We start from the raw sequence: 20,662 nt of genomic DNA, 5'->3' as shown, positions 1-20,662 counted from the left end.
TAAGTCCTGTCAATCCATCAGGTCCCCACGCCCCAGTACTAAGCAGTCAGGGTCCTCCATGAACTTTGGCAGACTTGACCTACCTTGTGTCCTGGCACTCACCAAATACCACTACATGCCTGACACTCCACAAGAATTTTAGATGAACAATTTTATTTTCATCCAATAAAGGACCTCCTTTATAATTCCCACTGAGGAAATGAAGGCTTAGAGGGTTTAAATCACTAGCACATGATCAGTTGGTACTGATACTCTTAATTCTGAAAAACCATCAACTGGGGGAAAACTCATCAGTGTAATGACAGCTTTTCAGAAGGAAAGGAAACACTGCATAATAAATATGTATGTCAGTTTAAGACGCATGCCAATTTCAGAATATTAAAATTTGTCTAAAGGAAAAAAAGCTGATTCTTGTGCTGAAAGAAATGCAATAAGTGACAAAGATGAGCTTAAAAAACCTTCAGTTGGGTTGACACCAAAGTTATGCATCATCACACACTTCCTGACTGAACATTTTGACTGTACCTCCAGCAGTTTTATAAACTAGTGATTTAACAACCTCTTTATTATCTCTTTCAGAATGACAATAACTTCTCATAGTTCATTCTAACAGATTTTGATTATTTCTGAAATGAATCAAAGGTTTTTACATTTTCTTGGAATGATCTGTCTCCCCACCTAGGCAGTGTTACAATTTCATTTTAACAGTAGCTGACTCATCTGTCACTGTTTTTGGAAAATAAAAGTGGCAACCTTTTCTTATGACCTTGAGTTTCATAATATTCAGTGCTACATTTTTTTTTTTGATCTGAACTTTTAAAAATGAATAATATAGGGAAAGAGCCTGTGTCTTGCTAAGTACAGACTTTCATATATAACATGTTCCCAGAAACATTAAAGCCCAATGTGTAAAATTCATAACAGAGAATTGCATGTTATAGGGGAGCTTCTGTGCCCAGAAAGCAAAAATTGACCAGCCAGAAGGAAAATAATACACTCAAAATCATTGCATTTATTTTCTTTTGGTATTATTTACTGTATGTCTAAACTATTACCCTCTCTTGGAAGCCCCAAGTGTTTTAGATTAAGGGAATCCCTAAGTGAGAAAAGAACAGCAATTAAAGAAAGCCTTTAGACTCACAGAAAGCATGAACCCAAGACCACTTTAGCTGAGGACTGATGTTCCAACCATGAGATCCTTTCTCATGGCCCCTTCCCATCTCTCTTTCTCCATCTGTACCCTCCATTCTAGCATTCTGATGAACATGTTCCCGAACAAGCCTTTTCGCTTCACTCCACTCGCATATGTCATTCTTTCCACCTTGAATATCCCCCATACTGTTTGCCAGCTGAGTGAGCATTTACCCGTGTTACATGATACAGTTCAAGGTTTGGCTCCTCTTTTCGAGCCTTCCCTTCTTCAAATAAAATCAACTACCTCCTCCTTTGTTCCTTCACTGGATCATGAACAACTTATGACATATCATCTTTATGACTTCTATTCATTGCATGTCTTTTTCCTTCTGCTAGGTTGGCATACAGAAGCTGGCACATAGTTAAGTGCCTAATAGTGGAGAGGAAGTGAAGTGGGGATGGGGTGGGGGAGTAGACAGATGAATGAATTTTGGTGCTGTTCAAAATAGAATTTTTGGAATGAATTATTTTTGAATGATCTTAAGAGTCTTATGACTCTGTTTAGTATTAGGAAAGGAGCAGAAAAGAAATTATTTCCACGTCCTTGCTTAGTATTTCTGGAGAGCAAGAAAGTATTCTGAAACCAAAACATAATACAAGTCCAGTGATCCCAGACACTTATATCACTCTAGAATGTGGAAGAGTTTAATCATCCAATTTATCCTCTTTTTAATGCTGATGGGGAAAACGGAGGCTTATAGAGGTACAGTCACATAGCCATTTGGTGTCAGGGTGATACTTGAATGCAGTCTGCTGACTCTCAATTTCAGGTTGGTTAATTTCACTATACTCATTTGAACACTAGGTAGGAGTCCAACATGGAAAATGTATCAGGATGGCTCCATAAATCAGAAACAACACAAGGAAGAACTGGTTGTGAGTGTGTCCTTTTTCTCTCTGCCAGTGGCTCCTGTAAGCTAAGGGGATTCTTCATTCTAACTCAGTCTGGTTTGCCAATCACATCAGTTAAACAGACTGGCGTGGGAACCGGAAAACAGTTAGACCTGTTTGGTCGCACGTGGGCATTAGCCAGTCCTTCTATTCTCCTTAGCCTGGCTCCTGTCCTCAGTCTGGCCCACAGGCTCCAGGTTAGGAAAACATGAATATAAACAGCCCTCCTTTAGGGCAATAAGAAAATGAATATAGTGATTGGCATTCGGCACACCAAGGCAGAGCAGTTTTCAAAGTGGAGTGATTTAATGCCCTGCCACTTCCCTCCTGTTAACTGAATCAGAGGCCCTTCTGAAAATGAAATAGAAAAGTCACAGATTTAGTGAGTGCCTTCCCTTAATATTTACTTCAATATATTAATCAACTTCATTTCCCACTGAATGTGAATGCACTCTTTGACAAAAGGGTAATGCTAATTTGAAAGCTCTAGGAATAACAGATTGTAGCAACAAATGAAAAATAAGAAAATAAACCCCCATTTTACACTATGTCTTGTAAAATTCCTAACCCTAATAAAGAGCCCTCTTGTCTTAACCATGGATTATTTTCTGGAAATCTGTCAAACAAAGGGCTGCTTTGTGTGAAATTTTCTGCATGTTTGTTCTGTGGGTGATTTTAAACTGGCAGTTACTTCATTCTCTGTGTACTTACAGCATGGCAGGCAAATGAAGTTTTGAATTTGCTTTTGGGGGGCTGTCTGGCAAGTGTTGCTTATTTCTGAGAAGCTAAATACACTTGATTTATGGAAGCATTAGAGCATCCATCTGCCCCCTTGTCACATGGGCCCGCATCTGCTGTGTTACAACCCAAGTTTTGCATTCAGATGACTTGCACTATCTGCCAAATGGCAAAGAAAGGGGGATCAGTATTTTGGGAGGTACCTCTACTGAAAGGTTCTGAGAAATTTTTTTACACCATCCACAACACTACAATTATGACTATTCCACCGTAGCCAGAAAGGGAACATGGTATTTTACCAAATAGAGAAGGGGCCAGATGAAAACATACCTTACAGCAATGGGTTTTGGTGGTGGTGCATTTTCTCAGCCAAGATGTAATGAGATCATTGATGGAAGGATTGAGAGGGTGCAGGATGCTCTTTATCCCCATAGTAACCACAGAGCTCTTTGGCTCACTGGGAATCCCCAACTTTCCTTTTCTCAGAATTCATATATTCATTCAACAAGCTGTGAGGAGCATCTGTGCCGTGCCTGGCCCCATGCTGGATGTTCAAGACACAATGGTGACCAAGACAGATGGGTTTCCAGCTTCAGGGCAGTGAAACAGTCTAACAGAAAAGATGGACAGAATAAATAGAAGTTGTTTCACATTTCAAGTTCTTGCAATGGAAACAGAGAAGGATTTGAGATGAATAATAAAAGAAATAGATATCCTTTGGAGAAGGTATTCAAGGATGACTGCACAGAGGAGGTGACATTTAAGCCAAGTCTAAAGAAAGAGCAGTAGTGAGTAAAGCAAAGGATGGAGGAAGGAAGATTGAGGACATAAGGACCACAGGAATGATTAATCCACAGAGAATCCAGGGGAGAGGGGCTGAGGAGCTCAGGGCTCAGCCTCCATGCCACCTACCTCGGGTCCCCACCATGGGGTGGGCAGTGACAAGACAAGCCAGGACTGGCCTTGAGAGACTAGGCTGCACAAGCAAGATGAGCTGAAGGGAAACTGATGATGATAGCATTCTATACAGACTGAAGACCAAGTCTTGGAAGCTCGAGTTATGATTGAATAAAACCTACCTAGATGGAGGATGGAAGAGCTTCCAAAGTCCAGGAGGTCAAAAAGTAAACCAAAGAAGTCCTCCTGAATACACCACATAAATGTAGGTGACTTGGGGGCATCCGTGTTTGTCATGAGCTTCAGGAAATCAGCAGCCTGCTGGTGAGCAGTGTCCTTTACTGGGATCAGGGTGCAGGGGCTGCTGCACAAGGTATGGGCACGGGCAGGGGAGCGGGGAGGATCTCACTAAGGGCTTGCACTGGGCATGCGTTGAGAACACCCTCGGTGATGGAGGCATGCGATGGCGGCCTTAGGAAGAAAGGTGATAGGCGATGGTGATGTACAGAGAAGCCTGGCAGCGGGGCCAAGGACAGGGTTCACCCACTCCCTGGATGAAACCACTGAGCAGTTATTCACTTTGTTTTCCTTAAAAAAGGGTAACCAATCCTGTGTCCAGAGTTAGGGAGGAAGGAGGTTTTCAGCAGGATTCTAAGGGGGAGTGGGGTGTGTTTTGGCAGAGAGCTCCCCCCTGTGGGCGGTTTCATTTTCCTCCAATGAACACAGACATCCTAAGGAAGAGCTGCCTCAGCATCACCGAAGCCCACCTCTGCGTAATCTTCGGGATACCCCGTAGGTAATAGTTGTTGCCCCGGTTCACAGATATGACAGCTGAGGCTCAGAACATTTCTGCAGCTCGTCCAAGGGCTCACAGTGAGTCTGTGACAGAACTGGATTTGTCACCCGGTTCTTACACTTCCACACCTGCATTTTCTAACACGGGGAGCCCCATCTTGGGGAGCTGCTAGAGTGACTCTTCTCTCCACAGTGTGTGAGGAAGGACAGGTCACCAACCTCTCTAGAATCTGGGAACTAGAAGCTGGGAACTTTGTGATCCTTTGTGAAACCCCTGGATATGTGGGCATGGACAGCCTGATGCCAAGGACTCAGGTGTCCCCTTTTCTCTCACTCTGCATACAGTGCTCCAGAAACTGCAGCGGGGGCTTCCAGATCCGGGAGATTCAGTGTGTGGACAGCCGGGACCACCGGAGCCTGAGGCCATTTCACTGCCGGTTCCTGGCCGGCCTTCCTCCTCCACTGACCACAAGCTGTAACCTGGAGCCCTGTGAAGAGTGGCAGGTGGAGCCCTGGAGCCAGGTACTGCGCCTAGTGTACCATCTACACAACTGGGAAAACATGAATTTCTGTGTTACCTGGTGAGTCCAGGGCAGACTACACGTGCATCAGGCCAGTGACTGACTGGCCTCATAAAGCCAGTGGCTGGCCTCCTTCCATTCACACACCGTGTGTGTTACTGAACCAAAGATGGGTCACTTGCCCATACACAGTAAAGCCAATCTATTGATACCAGGGTGTGGTGAAGGAAAGTGTAGCATTTACTGTAGCAACGGCACCCCACTCCAGTACTCTTGCCTGGAAAATCCCATGGACGGAGGAGCCTGGTAGGCTGCAGTCCATGGAGTCGCCAAGAGTCGGACACGACTGAGCGACTTCACTTTCACTTTTCCCTTTCATGCACTGGAGAAGGAAATGGCAACCCACTCCAGTGTTCTTGCCTGGAGAATCCCAGGGACGGGGAAGCCTGGTGGGCTGCTGTCTATGGGGTCGCACAGAGTCAGACACGACTGAAGCGACTTAGCAGCAGCAGCAGCAGTGTGCCAAGCAAGGAATTCAGGTAGTTAGTGTTTAAAAGGCTTGAATTCCTCGAAGGCTTTTGGGATAAGGTTTTTAAAATCAGAATGGGGGGTGGGAGGTGGGGGTAGTAGGATGTGTGATCAGCTCGTGGAATTCTTCGGATTGGTTGATAGTAAGGTAATCAGGAGTCAACATCATCAGCCTTCTGGGTCCAACCCCAGCCTTCTGGGGTCTACGTGCTTGTGGGCAGCATATAGTTATCTTCTTCCACCTGGTAGGGGTTTCAGTATCTGCAAAACAGCTCAAAGGACATGGCTCAGATTATTATCTATAGCCCTTGAGAAGGAACTAAAGGTCTTTGACTTTGTTTAATGGCCAGCCCAATATTATTATTATCATTACTATTTTGGTCTTGCTTGATTGTTTTCCTTTTTGCATTTTCTCACTTCACGATTAAATTTACACTTTGGAAACTGGGGAAGGCCAAGGAGGCTAAAGTTTTTCTATAGATAAGAGGTGGGTGGAGGACATGGTGGGGAAGGTGGAGGAGGGGGTGAGGCTGTGCTGGGGAGGCCCCTTAGGGTCCTGCTCAGTTACAGGTAGGGAGGCTGGACAGGCCTAACAATTTGAAGGCTGTGTTGTGTGGTTTGAACTGTGACTGTTCGATGTTTTATTACAACCTAGTCTCAGTGGATGTACTGGGGAATTGGGGTCCCTCTAGCAAGTAAAGTTATTGACTTACTCTCCCTAGTTCTCTCTTTGCTCCATGTCTGTTCAGCTAAATTCTACAGTAAAAAGAGTATAGGCATCAGAGTCAACCTGAAACTTGAATTAGTACTCCACCAGTTATTTTCTAGTTGTGTAAGCTTCTTAACCTGAGTCTCAATTAAAGTCTTCTTGATCTATAAAATGGAATTAATAAGGCTTACCATCCAGGTTGGGGAGTCGTACATGAATCACCTTGATGAGTAACATTTGGGACAGATCATCACATGCCCCTCTTAGGCTGGGGATAATGGTCAGATCCTTTCCACACAGTATGATTCCAGAGTCCTATCTCTCAAATGCCCAGTTCCTTGTTTACACAAATAAAAAGAGGAGTGTGTGTGTGTGTGTGTTTGTCTCCAGCCTGTGTTTTAAGGGCTGGGACTCTGCTTCATCTTTGTCCTACTTCAGTATGTGAAACCAAGTTACTGTTCTTTGGTGAAATATAATGATTTCATTTCCCTATTGGCTTCAATAAAAAAGAAAATACTCCCAACTACACTATGGTAGAAATAAGAGGGAAAGAAAGAACTCAGTGTGTTTTGAGTGTGTCCATGCACTGGGCATTTTACCTACGGTACTTGTTTTAATTCTTGTAACAACCTGGATGGTAAGCCTTATTAATTCCATTTTATAGATCAAGAAGACTTTAATTGAGACTCAAAGGTTAAGAAGCTTACACAACTAGAAAATAAATGGTGGAGTATTAATTCAAGTTTCAGGTTGACTCTGATTCCTATACTCTTTTTACTGTAGAATTTAGCTGAATAGACATGGAGCAAAGAGAGAACTAGGGAGAGTAAGTCAATAACTTTACATGCTAGAAAAGACAGAAAACCACAGTGTGGGATATAGAGTTAGTGTCCAACCCTGGAAGACTGCACCCCTCTAGCTCCTTACTGTCCGTTGGGTCAAGCAGCCATGCTGGTTCCTGAGGCCCCTGGTGTTTCCAGAGGGCAACAACCACCACTATCCTCTCTTTCACCTCCTTCCCTGTCTCGCTCTGAGACATAAAGTGCCTACCACTCCTAGGCTCTGGACTTAGGCCTCTCAGCTTTCCATATTTGCTGAGCCTGGTGACGTGCTTAGTCACTCAGTCGTGTCCAACTCTTTGCGACCCTTTGGACTGTAGCCCACCAGGCTCCTCTGTCCATTGGGTTTTCCTGGTGACAGCTTCCAGGATCCTAGAATTTGCAGAGGAGCTTAGATAGCCTTGTCAGAGAAATTGCAATTGCGAGTTATCCAAGATGACCAATTGTATCCGCTCTCTGGTTGTGAAAAAGATGTATTCTGTATACTTCCTCTTCCAAGGAGCCTCAATCGTGAGTCTGTTCCCTGAAGACCTCCCCACACCTTTCTTTATAAATTGCTCTGTTCTGAGCAAACCACACAGTTGGAAGACTTTCCTCAGAGGGAACAGTAAGGATAGAAAATCCTGAAGTCGGTATTTCCCCGGAAATGTCGAGGGCCTGTTTAAGGCCTGGGCACCTTTAGGTGCTTTTCCTGAGCCCCCGTGATGCTGCTTTGTATGTGCATAGGATCTAACGGATGCCTTCATGGGAATGTTCTGGGGCCCTCCAGTGAGTGTCACCCAGCCTCAACTGCTTGCCGTGGAAAATGCCTTCAACTGTGAGAATGTCCCTCACCGGTTCTCAAACTTTAGCGTGCTTCAGCATCTCTTGGAGAGTTCATCAGCACGCAGATATCTGGACCCCATCCCCATGGTGTCCAATTCAGAAGTCTGGGGTAGGGCGTGAAGTTTTGCATTTCTAACAAGTACCCAGAAGATACTAAAATTGTTGCTCTGGGGACCACACTTTGAGGACCACTTTCCCCTTCCTGGAGATTACTTGGCCAGGTAGCCCTATGTCTACATGCACACATACAGGTATACAACAGGATCCCAAATGTGGGGTTCCTCTCCTTCCCTCCTCATATAGGGTTAAAAGCAGTGAATAAGTGGGAAAAGATCCATGTTGACTCTCAAAGTTGGAATACTGGGAAAGCAATAGATTAGTTCTTTTATTGAACAGAAAGGTTTATTGTGTATAATTTCCCTGTTTTCTATGGTTACCACCACACACATAGTGCCTGATGTGATAGACATGATGTAGGCAATCGAAACTGTTTTGTTATTGTTACCATGCCATAATTAAGATTTTTCAAAATACCAAGATTTTCAAAGTGCTTTTCAAAGTACTCAAAAGTATTTTTCAAAGATTTTTGGTGAATTATCTTAATTTCCTTCTAGAAACCTCAGGAAAATGAAACAATACAGCTTAGAAAATTATTCTAGTGAGCAAAAACCTGACACGTTTTAGAATTATATTCTTTCAGGAATCAAACTTGTCACCTCGAATTTATTTTGTGAGCATTACAGCCTGTGCACCAGACCCTTAGAAAACCTATCAACATGACCATTTCAAACATGGATAAATTTAATTCTAAAACTTAATTTAGTGAGGAAGGAAGGCTGAGTCCATTTTAATAGGAGATGAGCAAAATTCTATTGCAGAAGTGTGCTCTCCATTAGGACTGTCAGAGCTAATCAGAATAAAAACACCTACATTTTATATTTTGGTTTCTCAACCAGAATTCCTTCCATTTGACATATTGAACTATTCAGCATCTTCTGATTTTTTTCCCCTCCTCTTATCCCCAGAATTTTCTTTATCTTTAAATATTATTTCACCACAGTTTTTGTTTCTATTATTGCTTTCTAGCCTAAACAACAAAAATATTTTTTCTCAGAGTTATAGAAGCTGGAAGTCTGAGATCAAGGTGTTGGCAGATTTGGTTTCTTCCGAGGCCTCTAAAAAATTCTGTTTTTCTATTCAGCTTGAGTGATTTCCATTACTCTTCTAACTCACTTATATGTTCCTCTGTCATATCTAATCTACTAATAATTCTTTCTAATGTACTTTTTATTTCAGTTATTGTATTTTTCACCTCTGTCTGGTCTTTCTTTATATTTTCTAACTCTTTATTGAAATTCATACCTTATTCATTTATTCTTCTCCTAAATTTGTTAAGCATTTTTATGATCTTTACCTTCCCTGTAGCTCAGATGGTAAAGAATCTGGCTGCAGTGCATGAGACCTGGGTTTGATCCCTGGGTCAGGAAGACCCTCTAGAGAAGGGAATGGCAACCCACTCCAGTATTCTTGCCTGGAGAACTCCATGAACAGAGGAGCCTGGTAGGCTATAGTCTGTGGGGTCGCAAAGACACGGACACAACTAAGTGACTAACACTACAACTACTACTACGTAATCACAACTACTACTCCTTAATCAAGCCGATTGTTTACCTCCACTTTGTTCTGTTCTTTTTCTCAGATTTTTGTCTTGTTCCTTCATTTGGAACATATTCCTCTGGCTTCTAATTTCACCTAATTCTCTGTGTTGTTAATTTTTATTGGGTAGGTTGGTCACATTTCCCAGTCTTGCAGAAGTGGCCTTGTGTAGGAGATGTCCAGTGAGGCAGCAGCATGTTCTCCTTTGGTCACTAGAGCTGTGTGCTCTAGGGGTACCCCCCATGTGGGCTGCATGGACCCTTCTATTGTGGTGAAACTGACTACTGTGGGAGCTCTGGTAGGTGGGGCTCTTCTTGATCTGGTTAATCCCTAGGCTCTGCCTCACTTGGTGGCTAGTTGCATGGCCTGGGGCTCTTGGAGCTGTTGTTGGCCCACTGGTGGGTGGGGTCAGGTTCCAGCGCAGCTGGCTGTGGGCCCTGACAGGGTCAGGACTGGTGCTCATCTGCTGGCAGGAAGGCTGGGTCTTAGGGCTTGTTTCACCACTGTCTTTGAATTGACTGAGTGGCCATTGTGAGGAACTTGACACAGACGTTCCAGGTTCCAGTAGAGATACTAATATTCTTAATAACAGTGTGCATAACAAATTAATAGTAAATTTTAAAGAAAATATCGTTCTATTGACTTTTTCTGTCTTAGGTTCTTTACTTAAACGTGAATAATAGCTCTTTTGGCAGTCTGTAATTTATTTTTACATACTTTGGTGAAAAGCATCCAAATACACATGATTGTGAAGACACTAGGAACAGGCTACAGTGAGCAGATAAAACCACCGAGATTTGGACTTAATACAGCTGGGCCAGGGTTGGGAAGTTCCCCTGGAGGAGGGCATGGCAACCCACTCCAGTATTCTTGCCTGGAGAATCCCCATGGACAAAGGAGCCTGGAGGGCTTCAGTCCATGGGGTCACAAAGAGTCGGGCACGACTGAGGGACTCAAAACAGCACAGCACAGCTGGGCCTACTTGTTGTTATCGGCTTTGTGATGTACTGTGATGGGCTAGGCCTCATCTCAGTTAGCACTGAACCAGTGCTCCCCCAACTGATTTTTTATCCCCACTTGAAATAATTCGTTTGGCAATCATGGGAATTTTTGCTCTAAAGAGAAGTTATGTTTTGTATGATATACATCTGTATCTTTATAACTTTATATATCTTTATACCTTAATATGTTATAGTAAAAAAAAAAGTTGCAGACTTATTTGACACATTCTTTTTATTTATTTCTGAACTGAAAAGGAAAAAAAAAACCCTCTTACTAAATTATTGGAGGGAGGGAATGGGTTGAAATACAGAGTATGGAACTAGAGATGAACTGTCAAGTATTTTTTAAAGTAAACATTTACTCAGCCTCTACTGAGTATTCGTATCTTCCAGGTGCAGTGTCAGGCACCGCAGACACAGTGAAAAAGGACACATGCCTCCCCTTTATCTCTGAAAATGATACCTTGTGATTTTCACCTGACCTTGTCCCTCTTGTGGACCAGTGTTCCAGCTCCTGTGGAGGCGGAGTTCAGAAGAGAGGAGTGACTTGTCCAGGAGGCTTCTGTGACTGGACTAAAAGGCCCACGTCCACCGCACCCTGCAGCGGGCACCCTTGCTGTCACTGGGCCGCTGGGAACTGGGAGCCGGTAAGAATCAGTTATAATCTCTTTCATTTCATTAGGGTTTGTTTCACCACTGTCTTTGAATTGACTGAGTGGCCGTTGTGAGGAACTTGACACAGACGTTCCAGGTTTAGTCTTCTTAAAAAATAGCATTTGTTTTCTTTTGATGTTAAGAGTCATATATTATTCCTGTAAATGTCTGATGTGTCCATTGATTTAAAGTGTGTTTTATGTATTTATTTATTTTTTATTGAAGGATAGTTGCTTTACAGAATTTTGCTGTTTTCTGTCAAACCTCAATATGAATCAGCCATACGTATACATATGTCCCCTACCTTTTGAAACTCCCTCCCATCTCCCTTCCCATCCCACCCCTCTAGGTTGATACAGAGCCCCTGTTTGAGTTTCCTGAGCCATACAGCAAATTCCCGTTGGCTATCGATTTCACATATGGTAATGTAAGTTTCTGTGTTACTCTTTCCATACATCTCATCCTCTCTTCCCCTCTCACCATGTCCATAAGTCTATTCTCTATGTCTGTTTCTCCATTGTTGCCCTGTAAATAAATTCTTCAGTACCATTTTTCTAGATTCCATATATACGTGTTAGAATATGGTATTTGTCTTTCTCTTTCTGACTCACTTCACTCTGTATAATAGGTTCTAGGTTCATCCACCTCATTAGAACTGATTCAAATGCATTCCTTTTTATGGCTGAGTAATATTCCATTGTGTATATATACCAAAACTTCTTTCAGTTCTATAGTTTACCCTTCTGCTTTCTAATATGTCTAAGTATGCTAAAAGGGCTGACTCATTGGATGCTTGGAAAGATTAAGGACAGGAGGAGAAGGTGGCGACAGAGGATGAGATGGTTGGATGGCATCATTGACTCAATGGACATAAGTTTGAGCAAACTCTGGGAGATAGTGAAGGACAGGGAAGCCTGGCATGCTGTAGTCCATGGGATCGCAAAGAGTCAGACACTACTGAGCAACAGAACAAGAACAATGCTGAAAGTTGACCCATGACTGACATGGTGCTCAATGTTAACTATCTTGAGTTCAGAAGAGAAGATCAAATACTTTCAAAAGAGAAAAGATAAAATACTAAAAACTAGCTCAGAGGAAGAGCCTAAGGAAAAGTGATTTGGGGTCGTAACCATTTTGGATCCTCTGACTTTTTCTAGAGCATATAAGAGTTGCGTGTGCCCTGAAGCTGGAGGCTTATCATGATTTGGTGAATTTCTGGTCACTTGTCAACCCACAGATTATCAGTCTGCCGGAAGGCCAGCATGTTTGATGGATAGACAAATAAAATCATTAAATTGTAAATGGAGGAAAGTTTTACAATTCTTACAAAGTTTATTTATTGTAGAAACAAGACTATCAATGACACTGAAAATAAAATAATTCTCCCATAGAATGATTCTTCCATCACTCTGACTTGTTTTATTCTAGGTTCTCTAGAAAATAAAACCTTGAATCAAAAATCTAATATTTTATAAGAAAATACAATGTTAGGGAAGCAGAAATGATAGAAAAGAGGAAGGAGGCAGGAAAGAAGGGGAATCAAGTGCAAGGTGGTCCGTTCCCAGGGTGACTGTTTTTTCCTAACTTAGACTGCTTGCTGTCTAAGAGCAACTGATGACTTGCTCTTGAAAGAAGGTCTTTATAAAGCTGTTTGAACTGCTGTCACTTAGTTTGTGCAGAGACAAGAAGAGAGATTATCTACTGGCTCCTATCTCCCAGCATTGTGTAAAAGTCTCTCCTTTGATGGATAGCATCTCCCATTGTCCTGGGTCATTCGGGTGTGGGCAGGTCCCACTGAGTTTCACATCTCACTGGCAATAACAAAATTCAGAGTCAGGGTAAGAGGCACACAACCAGCCCAAGGGTTGTGCTTCCATGAAGTGGGTTGCCTCATCAGTTGGGGCCCATCAAAGGCCAACAGCAGGAGACAGGGAGAGCTAGAGGATCTGATACACTAACCCTTCAACTATTAATATTTTTTAAAGTAACTTGTTCTTTTGTAAGTATCTTTTGGGTTATAATTATAATACAGGCTAATGCACTATTTTGCCAAATATCATGTCCCCCGATAGTCTTAGGTTGATATGTTCTTAGTAATTTTCATTGTTGTACCTGTCTAGTTATACCTGCATAGCCATGATCAATTTGAATGCTGGCATGTACTCTTAAAAAAAAGACTCCTATTGGTGCATCCAACTTAAGGTTGCATCAGTTTCTGGATACCACTCCACTCAATCCAGGAAGAATAAGATGCCTCATTACTGCCAAAGGAATATTGTACATTAATCAGTTAGCCTGCAACAAATTAAAAATACATATTTTATTATTTTCATACCTTAAAAATGCCTGGTAGACAATGAAGAGTGACATCAACCATTCCCTTAGACAGATAGGACCCATAGTAATTTCTATAAATGCCCTATGTTCGTTGACATCTAATGTTGAGTTGTGATGAATTGCCAAAGGAGATTCTGGAGTCGAGGCAAGCTTCTGGTCATGTATGCTACTAAGCTCTCTGCCAGGGGCAGTACCCACCTTCCTCTCTCTCCCATGGGTCTTGTGAACATCAGAAAACAGTGTCATACACTTGTATTATTTTTCATAATAAAATTTAATTTACATTCAGGCATCTTAAAATATCTGCCTTGGAAATTTATTTCCTATTTATTAGAGGTTCAGTTATTTCTAAAAACCAGTTTTTCCTCATCCATCTTCGATTTCACAACCTGAAAATATTGTAGTCAACAAATAAAGATGTGTTTTAGAATTAAGCTCTTCATAAATACCCTGGTGTCCTGTGTAACAATTATAAGCATCACTAATCAAATCAAATGTGACCATCAGAAAAGAAAATTTGATATAATATGAACTGTCATAAAAATGCTATAAATTTGGGCCCATTCAGGGGCATAAAATCCCATAGATTAAAAATTACCAATAAGCATTTTTATGGCTGAGTGATATTCCATTGGGGTCTTCCCAGGGGGCCTAGTGGTAAAGAATCTACTTGCCAATGAAGGAGACCGAAGTTTGAGCCCTGGGTCAGGAAGATCCCCTGGAGAAGGAAATGGCAACCCACTCCAGTATTCTTGCCTGAGAAATCCCATGGACAGAGGAGCCTGGCAGGCTAGAGTTCACTGGGTCACAAAGAGTCAGACACAACTGAGTGACTGAACATGCATGCAATGTTCTTGAATGTGTACCACACTTTCTTCATCCATTTATCTGTTGATGGACATTTAGGTTGCTTCAGTGTCTTGGCTATTGTAACGACTACTGCAGTGAATATTGGGGTGCATGTGTCTTTTTGAATTATTCTTTACTCCAGACACATACCCAGGAGAGGTATTGCTGGATCATATGGCAACTTTAGTTTTTAAGGAGACTCTATACTGTTCACCATAGTGGTTGTACCAATTTACATTCCCACCAATGGTATAGGAAGGTTCCCTTTTACCCACACCCTCTCCAGCATTTATTGTTTGTAGAATTTTTTATGATGGTCATTCTGACCAATGTGAGGTGATACCTTATTGTAGCTTGGATTTGCATTTCTCTAATAATTAGTGAGGGCTTCCCTGGTGGCTCAGTGGTAAAGAATCTGCCTGCCAATACAGGAGACGCAGGTTCAATCCCTGGATCAGGAAGATCCCCTGGTGAAGGAAATGGCAAGCCACTCCAGTATTCTTACCTGAGAAATCCCATGGACAGAGGAGCCTGGTGGGCTACAGTCCATGGGGTGGCAAAAGAGTCAGACATGGCTTAGCCATTAAAACAACAGTGATAATTAGCAATGTTGAGTACCTTTTTTTTTGTCTATGTGGCATGTGAGGTCTCAATTCCCCAAATGGGGTTGAACATGTGCCCCCTTACATTGAAAGCTTGAAGTCTTAAGGACTGGGCCACCAAGGAAGTCTCAGTGTTGACTATCTTTTCATGTGCTTTTTGATTACCTGTATGTCTTCTTTGGAGAAATGTCTATTTAGCTATTCTGCCCATTTTTTTGATTGGGTTGTGGGCCTTTTTTTTAATATTGAGCTTCCTGAGCTGTTTGTAGATTTTGAATATGAATCCCTCATCAGCCCTTTCATTTGCAGATACTTTCTCCCATTCTGTGGATTGTCTTTTCATTTTGTTTATGGTTTCCTTTGCTCTGCAAAAGTTTTTAAATTTAATTAGGTTCTATTTGTTTATTTTTGTTTTAATTTTCATTAGGAGGTGGATCAAAAAAGATGTTGCTGTGATTTATGTCAAAGAGTGTTTTGCTTCTGTTTTCCTCTAAGAGTTTGATAGTATCCAGTCTTACATTGAGGTCTTTAATCTATTTTGAGTTAATTTTTTGTATATGGTGTTAGAGAATATTCTAATTTCATTCTTTTACATTGGAAAACTGGTAAATTGTCCAATTTTCCCAGCACCAGTTATTGGAGAGACTGTCTTTTCTCTATTGTATATTATTGCCTCCTTGGTCGAAGATTAATTGACCATAGGTACATGGGTTTATTTCTGGGCTTTCTGTTGTATTCCACTGATCTACATTTGTCCTGCCCAGGGGGCCCTGTGACTTCAGCACCCAGGACCACCAGCCCAGCCTAGTTCCATCAGATCCTTAGAAGTAGAAAGCAGGAAAGGAAGTCATATGTTCTTTATATAACAATCTTATTTTACAGTGGAAGAGAGCAGTTGAGTGAGATCCAGGACAATGTGTAAGAGTGAGAAAGCCCAAGTTTCCTGATGCATAAGAGTGAGAAAACCCAAGTTTCCTGAATTCTGGTCCAGGACACCCAACACCGTTTGTTGATTTCCCTTGCTCTTCCCTCTGTCCTGTGTTGCACACTTTGTCTACTCAGGATCAGTTACGTAGTTTTTTTCTTACCTTTTTCCCCACAGAGAATTTGATTCATATCAATTTTATTCACTGAATAAAATTACCTTTAGGTTTAATCAGAGGGATCTCTGACTTTATAAAACAACATGAAGTTCCATGCTTATCACCTTGCTCTAGGCTTTATGAAGAACAGGTTAAAATAAAGCTGTGGGTGTTAAGAAAAATTTGATGTTTCTCCTCTTTTCCCATTTGGAGTTTTGTGGGAAACAAGGTTTGGTAATAGTATTCTGAGTTTCAGTGGTGCCCCCAGTGTGGGTAGTATTTTAAAATCTAGTAATCTTGTTGACTGTCTAAGCCAGATGCAAACAGTTGACTCATTGCAAAAGTCCCTGGTGCTGGGAAAGATTGAGGGCAGGAGAAGAGGGCATCAGAGGATGAGATGGCTGGATGGCATCACCAATGCAATGGACCTGAAACTTGGGCAAGCTTCGGGAGATGGTGAGGGCCAGGGAGGCCTGGTGTGCTGCAGTCCATGAGGTCACATAGACTCAGACATGACTTGGCGACTGAACAACAACCACAGTCTTGTTGACCAACAGTAATTCAAATGGCAGATGGAATATTTAGGGCCTATAGATTTTTCCAGTATTTGGCATGCAGCAGTCTTTTTCTGTCAGTCAATCAGTGAGTATTTACTGAATGGCCAGGCTGTGTTTAGCACTTACCTACTTGCCATGCAGGATAAAGAAAGGAGAACTGGTTTCTTCCCTTAGGGAGATTTTAATTATATAAGAAAGATGAGGCTAAAAGTAGTAAAATATGAAATAGAATGTGAATCATAAGAGTGTATGTGGTTCACAATAGCCGAAAGGTGGAAGCTACCCAAGTGTCCATCAACGGATAAAGAAAATGTTCTCAAAAAATAAAAAATTATGTTCTCTACATACAGTGGAATGTTGTCACATCTTAGAGAGGAAATTCTGACACTTGCTATAACATGGAGGAAACTTGAAGATGTTAATTGAAATAAGCAAGTCGCAAAATGACAAATACTGTATGGTTCCACTCATATGAGGTACCTCAAGTAGTCAAGTTCATTGAGAAAAAATTTAGAATGATAGTTTCCAGGGGTGGGGCAGGGGTGGGTTGAGGGGTAGAGAGTTTCTATTTGGGAAAATGGGAAAGTCCTAGAGATGTTTGATGGTAACAATCATAGAACAATGTGAATGTATTTAAGTGAAACTGTATAGTGGAAAATGGTTAAAATAAATTTTATGTTTTACATATTGTTATTGTTCAGTCACTGTCATGTCCAATTCTTTGCGACTCCATAGACTGCAGCACACCAGGCTTCCCTGTCCTTCATTATCTCCCAGAGTTTGCTCAAATTCATGTTCACTGAGTTGGTGTTGCTATCCAACTGTCTCGTCCTCGGTCGTCCCCTTCTCCTCCTGCCTTCACTCTTTCCCAGCATCAGGGTCTTTTCCAGTGAGTTGGCTCTTTGCATCTGGTGGCCAAAATGTTAGAGCTTCAGCATTAGTCCTTCCGATGAATACCCAGGATTGATTTCCTTTAGGATTTCCTTTAGGATTCCTTGCAGTCCAAGAGACTGTCAAAAGTTTTCTGTAGCACCGCAATTTGAAATCATCAATTCTTCAGTATATATTTTACCACAATAAAAATAATTTTTTAAAAAGAGTGTCTGTATATACATATATATAATACATTCAGACACATTTTATTACATCCCCAGGATGGTTTTCACAGCCCAGAGAGTCTCCTTCTGCTTCCGGGCAGCCACATACATCAAGACATTACATGAATCTTGTCTGTTAGGTGGCCTGAGGCCACACATGCATCCAAGTCCATTCCAAATCCTCCCTCCATTCCACCTTGCTTTTCTTTCTTCCCTTTTTGTCCTCTCTCAGCCTTCCTTGTAGCTCTGTGCCCTCTCCTCACACCTGATTCCCAGCCCCAGATCGAAACCAGTTTAGAGAAACTGGATTCCTGAGGTACCAGGGCCCAGATACGAAATTTTTTCTTTGTTGCTTGCAGTTCACCCTCTGTCCACATTCTTCAGAGAACCCAATGGTAAATTAAGCCAAATTCAATTGCCAGTCTATAACCTAAACTTGTCCTAAATTCACATCTCCAGATTATTCTTGCTTTTACTCTATGACTCCTTCAAAAAGACTTGTGATAATGAGGCTTCCCCTACTTGACCATCCTTCCAGGTGGCACTAGTGGTGAAGTACCCGCCTCCCAGTGCAGGAAACTTAAGAGATGTGAGTTCAGTCCCTGGGTTCCCCTGGAGGAGGGCATGACAACCCACTCCAGTGTTCTTGCCTGGAGAATTGCACGGACAGAGGAGCCTATCAGGCTACAGTCCGTGGGGTCGCAAAGAGTTGGACATGACTGAAGCGACTTAGCAGCACAACCTACTTGACCACCGTGGGGTTAGAGCACCTCTCCTGGGGTTCCCCCAGCGGTCTTGGGGGGGAATTCTGACTCTCTTCATGTGCCCCTCTCTTCCAGTGCACTGTGTCCTGTGGAGGTGGCTTTCAGAAGAGGACTGTCCACTGTGTGGCCTCAGAAAACAACGAAACTGAAGGCCAGGACCGATGCCTGTGTGATCACGAACCCAGACCCCCAGAATTCCAGAAGTGCAATCTGCAGGCCTGCTGGACGAATGCTGGTAGGTGAATGGCTTTGCTCAGGGGGGCATAGAGCCTTTCATAAGTAAATTGTCCTGCATGACTCAGTCTGTGGGCCATTTTAGTCCCTGTTACTGAGCCAGCTCCCCTGGGAGCCATTTGTCTGATTTGGTGAAGTTTGACACTCGTTCCTTGAGGGACCATCTCATCCTTTTTCCTATCTCAGAGCACATGCACACTGACTTCCCACACAGATTAGAATCGCTTCTGTTTTTCAAAGGTTTCTGAGAAATGTTCTACCTAGCCTTTCTCAGGAACCCAGTCAAGTGCTAAATGGCCCTTACTATCATCTAGCACTGCTGTCTTAGGTCAGGTTCTGCAGAAACAGACTCCAAGGTACACACTTGTGTGCCAGGGATTCATCAAGGAAGTGCTCCCACGGAAGATGCTGAGGGTGAGGGAAATAAGACAGAAAAGTGAGAAAGCACAGCCAGCCTGCCATTTCCGACACAGTCCTGACTTCAACCTGGTCCCATGGGGATGGTCCAGGGGAAAGTTAAGTCTCAGCTGTCTGCTCTTGAGGCCAAAGGGCTGAGGGTTCACACACCCACACTCTCCTACCATTGACCAACAGCTCCCAGGAAAAGTAGACTTGAAGGTATTTAAGGCTCTCTACCAGTAGTAGCCTTTTTTCAAATATTTTTAAGGGTGAGAGGTAGTGAAACCTGTTGTTTATAGATCTGCTGCTTGCCTCCTTCCGAGTACTGAGGGCTGGCATTCAGCAGAGACTGGTCAGAGTAAATATATTGAGAAGAGTTTCCCTAAAGATTGTTTATCTACAGATCGTGTGTTTATTTAACAAATATTTGTTGGACACTTGCTGTGTGCCAAACATAATATCAAATGAGGAAGACCACCAACCAGTGAGATACTGATCAGGTTACAATGTTAAGAGAGTACTTGGGAAGATCATCAAACATAAACCGGGGGTGGGGGTGGAGGGAAGCGAAGGATGAGTAGAGAGGTCAGGCTGCAGTTTCCAAGAGCAGCTTTCAGGGTATGCAGTAAGCAGGAAGATGATGATGTCATGGCGTGTAAATCTAAATACAGTATACACAGTTCAAGAGGAGTTAGGAAGCAGTAGGACTAGAGAGGTAAGCTGGAGCTAGAGGATAAAAGCCTCGTGAAGCACGCTGATGAGCCGCTTTATCCCCAGGGCAGATGGGAGCCCTTGAAGTATTCCAAACAGAGGAGAGAAGGTAAGAGAGGCAAGCATGCTGCACTGTGGAAGGTGGAGAAGGGGACCAGGTCAGAGACGCAACTGCGCCTTAATCAGGAGATGTATGTGGTGTGAACTAAGGCAGCAGAAGTGCAGACAGACAGAAGTGAGTGGATTCAAGGGGTGCTTAAAAGAGAGACCTGACAGGACTTTGTGCAGAAAAAGAGGAGGGAGAACAAAGCCCAGATGTCCGACTGGGGTAGCTAAGTAGATGAGGCTACCATTCCCTGAAAGAGGAGGCCCAGGGTGGATTTGGGAACCAGGAAAGGTATTGTGTTCTGTGTGGGATATGTTTCCAGAGGAGTCTATGAATCCTTTAGGTAGGAGTGGCCTGTGATTGGTTTTTACACAGGTGCGGAAGTCAGGAGAGAAGTATAGGTTGGAAATCCTGAACAAAGTGCACTGAGAGGAAAATGCTTCAGATCTAATGATCACATGCAGCTTCTCTCTGACCAGCATGCATTTGACAGTGGCTATCATTGGCCTTACTAGAAACTCCAAACAGAGCTACCTGGAGCTTGTTTTCAGAGGTTTTATTAATTTTTAGCCTTCCAGACTCTTGGCTACTCAAAATGGGGCCCCTGGACTAGCTGCATTGGCATCACCTGGGAGCTTGTCAGAAATGCAGTATCTCAGGCCTCACCCCAGACCTA

The 20,662-nt window shown here is 42.7% G+C and overlaps 1 protein-coding gene across 2 annotated transcripts in view; it reads left to right on the top strand.

Annotated features, from left to right (window-relative positions):
* ADAMTS12 (ADAM metallopeptidase with thrombospondin type 1 motif 12) overlaps positions 1 to 20,662 on the top strand; it is a 370,221-nt gene that overhangs the window by 334,363 nt on the left and 15,196 nt on the right. For both annotated transcript variants that reach the window (XM_081521438.1, XM_081521437.1), the window contains 3 exons: positions 4,861 to 5,037; positions 11,098 to 11,241; positions 18,612 to 18,771. In XM_081521438.1, coding sequence (XP_081377564.1) covers positions 4,861 to 5,037; positions 11,098 to 11,241; positions 18,612 to 18,771 — 481 coding nt within the window. The remainder of the gene's footprint in view (positions 1 to 4,860; positions 5,038 to 11,097; positions 11,242 to 18,611; positions 18,772 to 20,662) is intronic.

Source organism: Giraffa tippelskirchi, chromosome 8 (assembly GCF_054371585.1).
Source record: "Giraffa tippelskirchi isolate mGirTip1 chromosome 8, T2T-mGirTip1v1.2.pri, whole genome shotgun sequence".
NCBI classification, from domain to species: Eukaryota; Metazoa; Chordata; class Mammalia; order Artiodactyla; family Giraffidae; genus Giraffa; species Giraffa tippelskirchi.
This window is presented reverse-complemented; position numbering and strand designations above follow the sequence as displayed.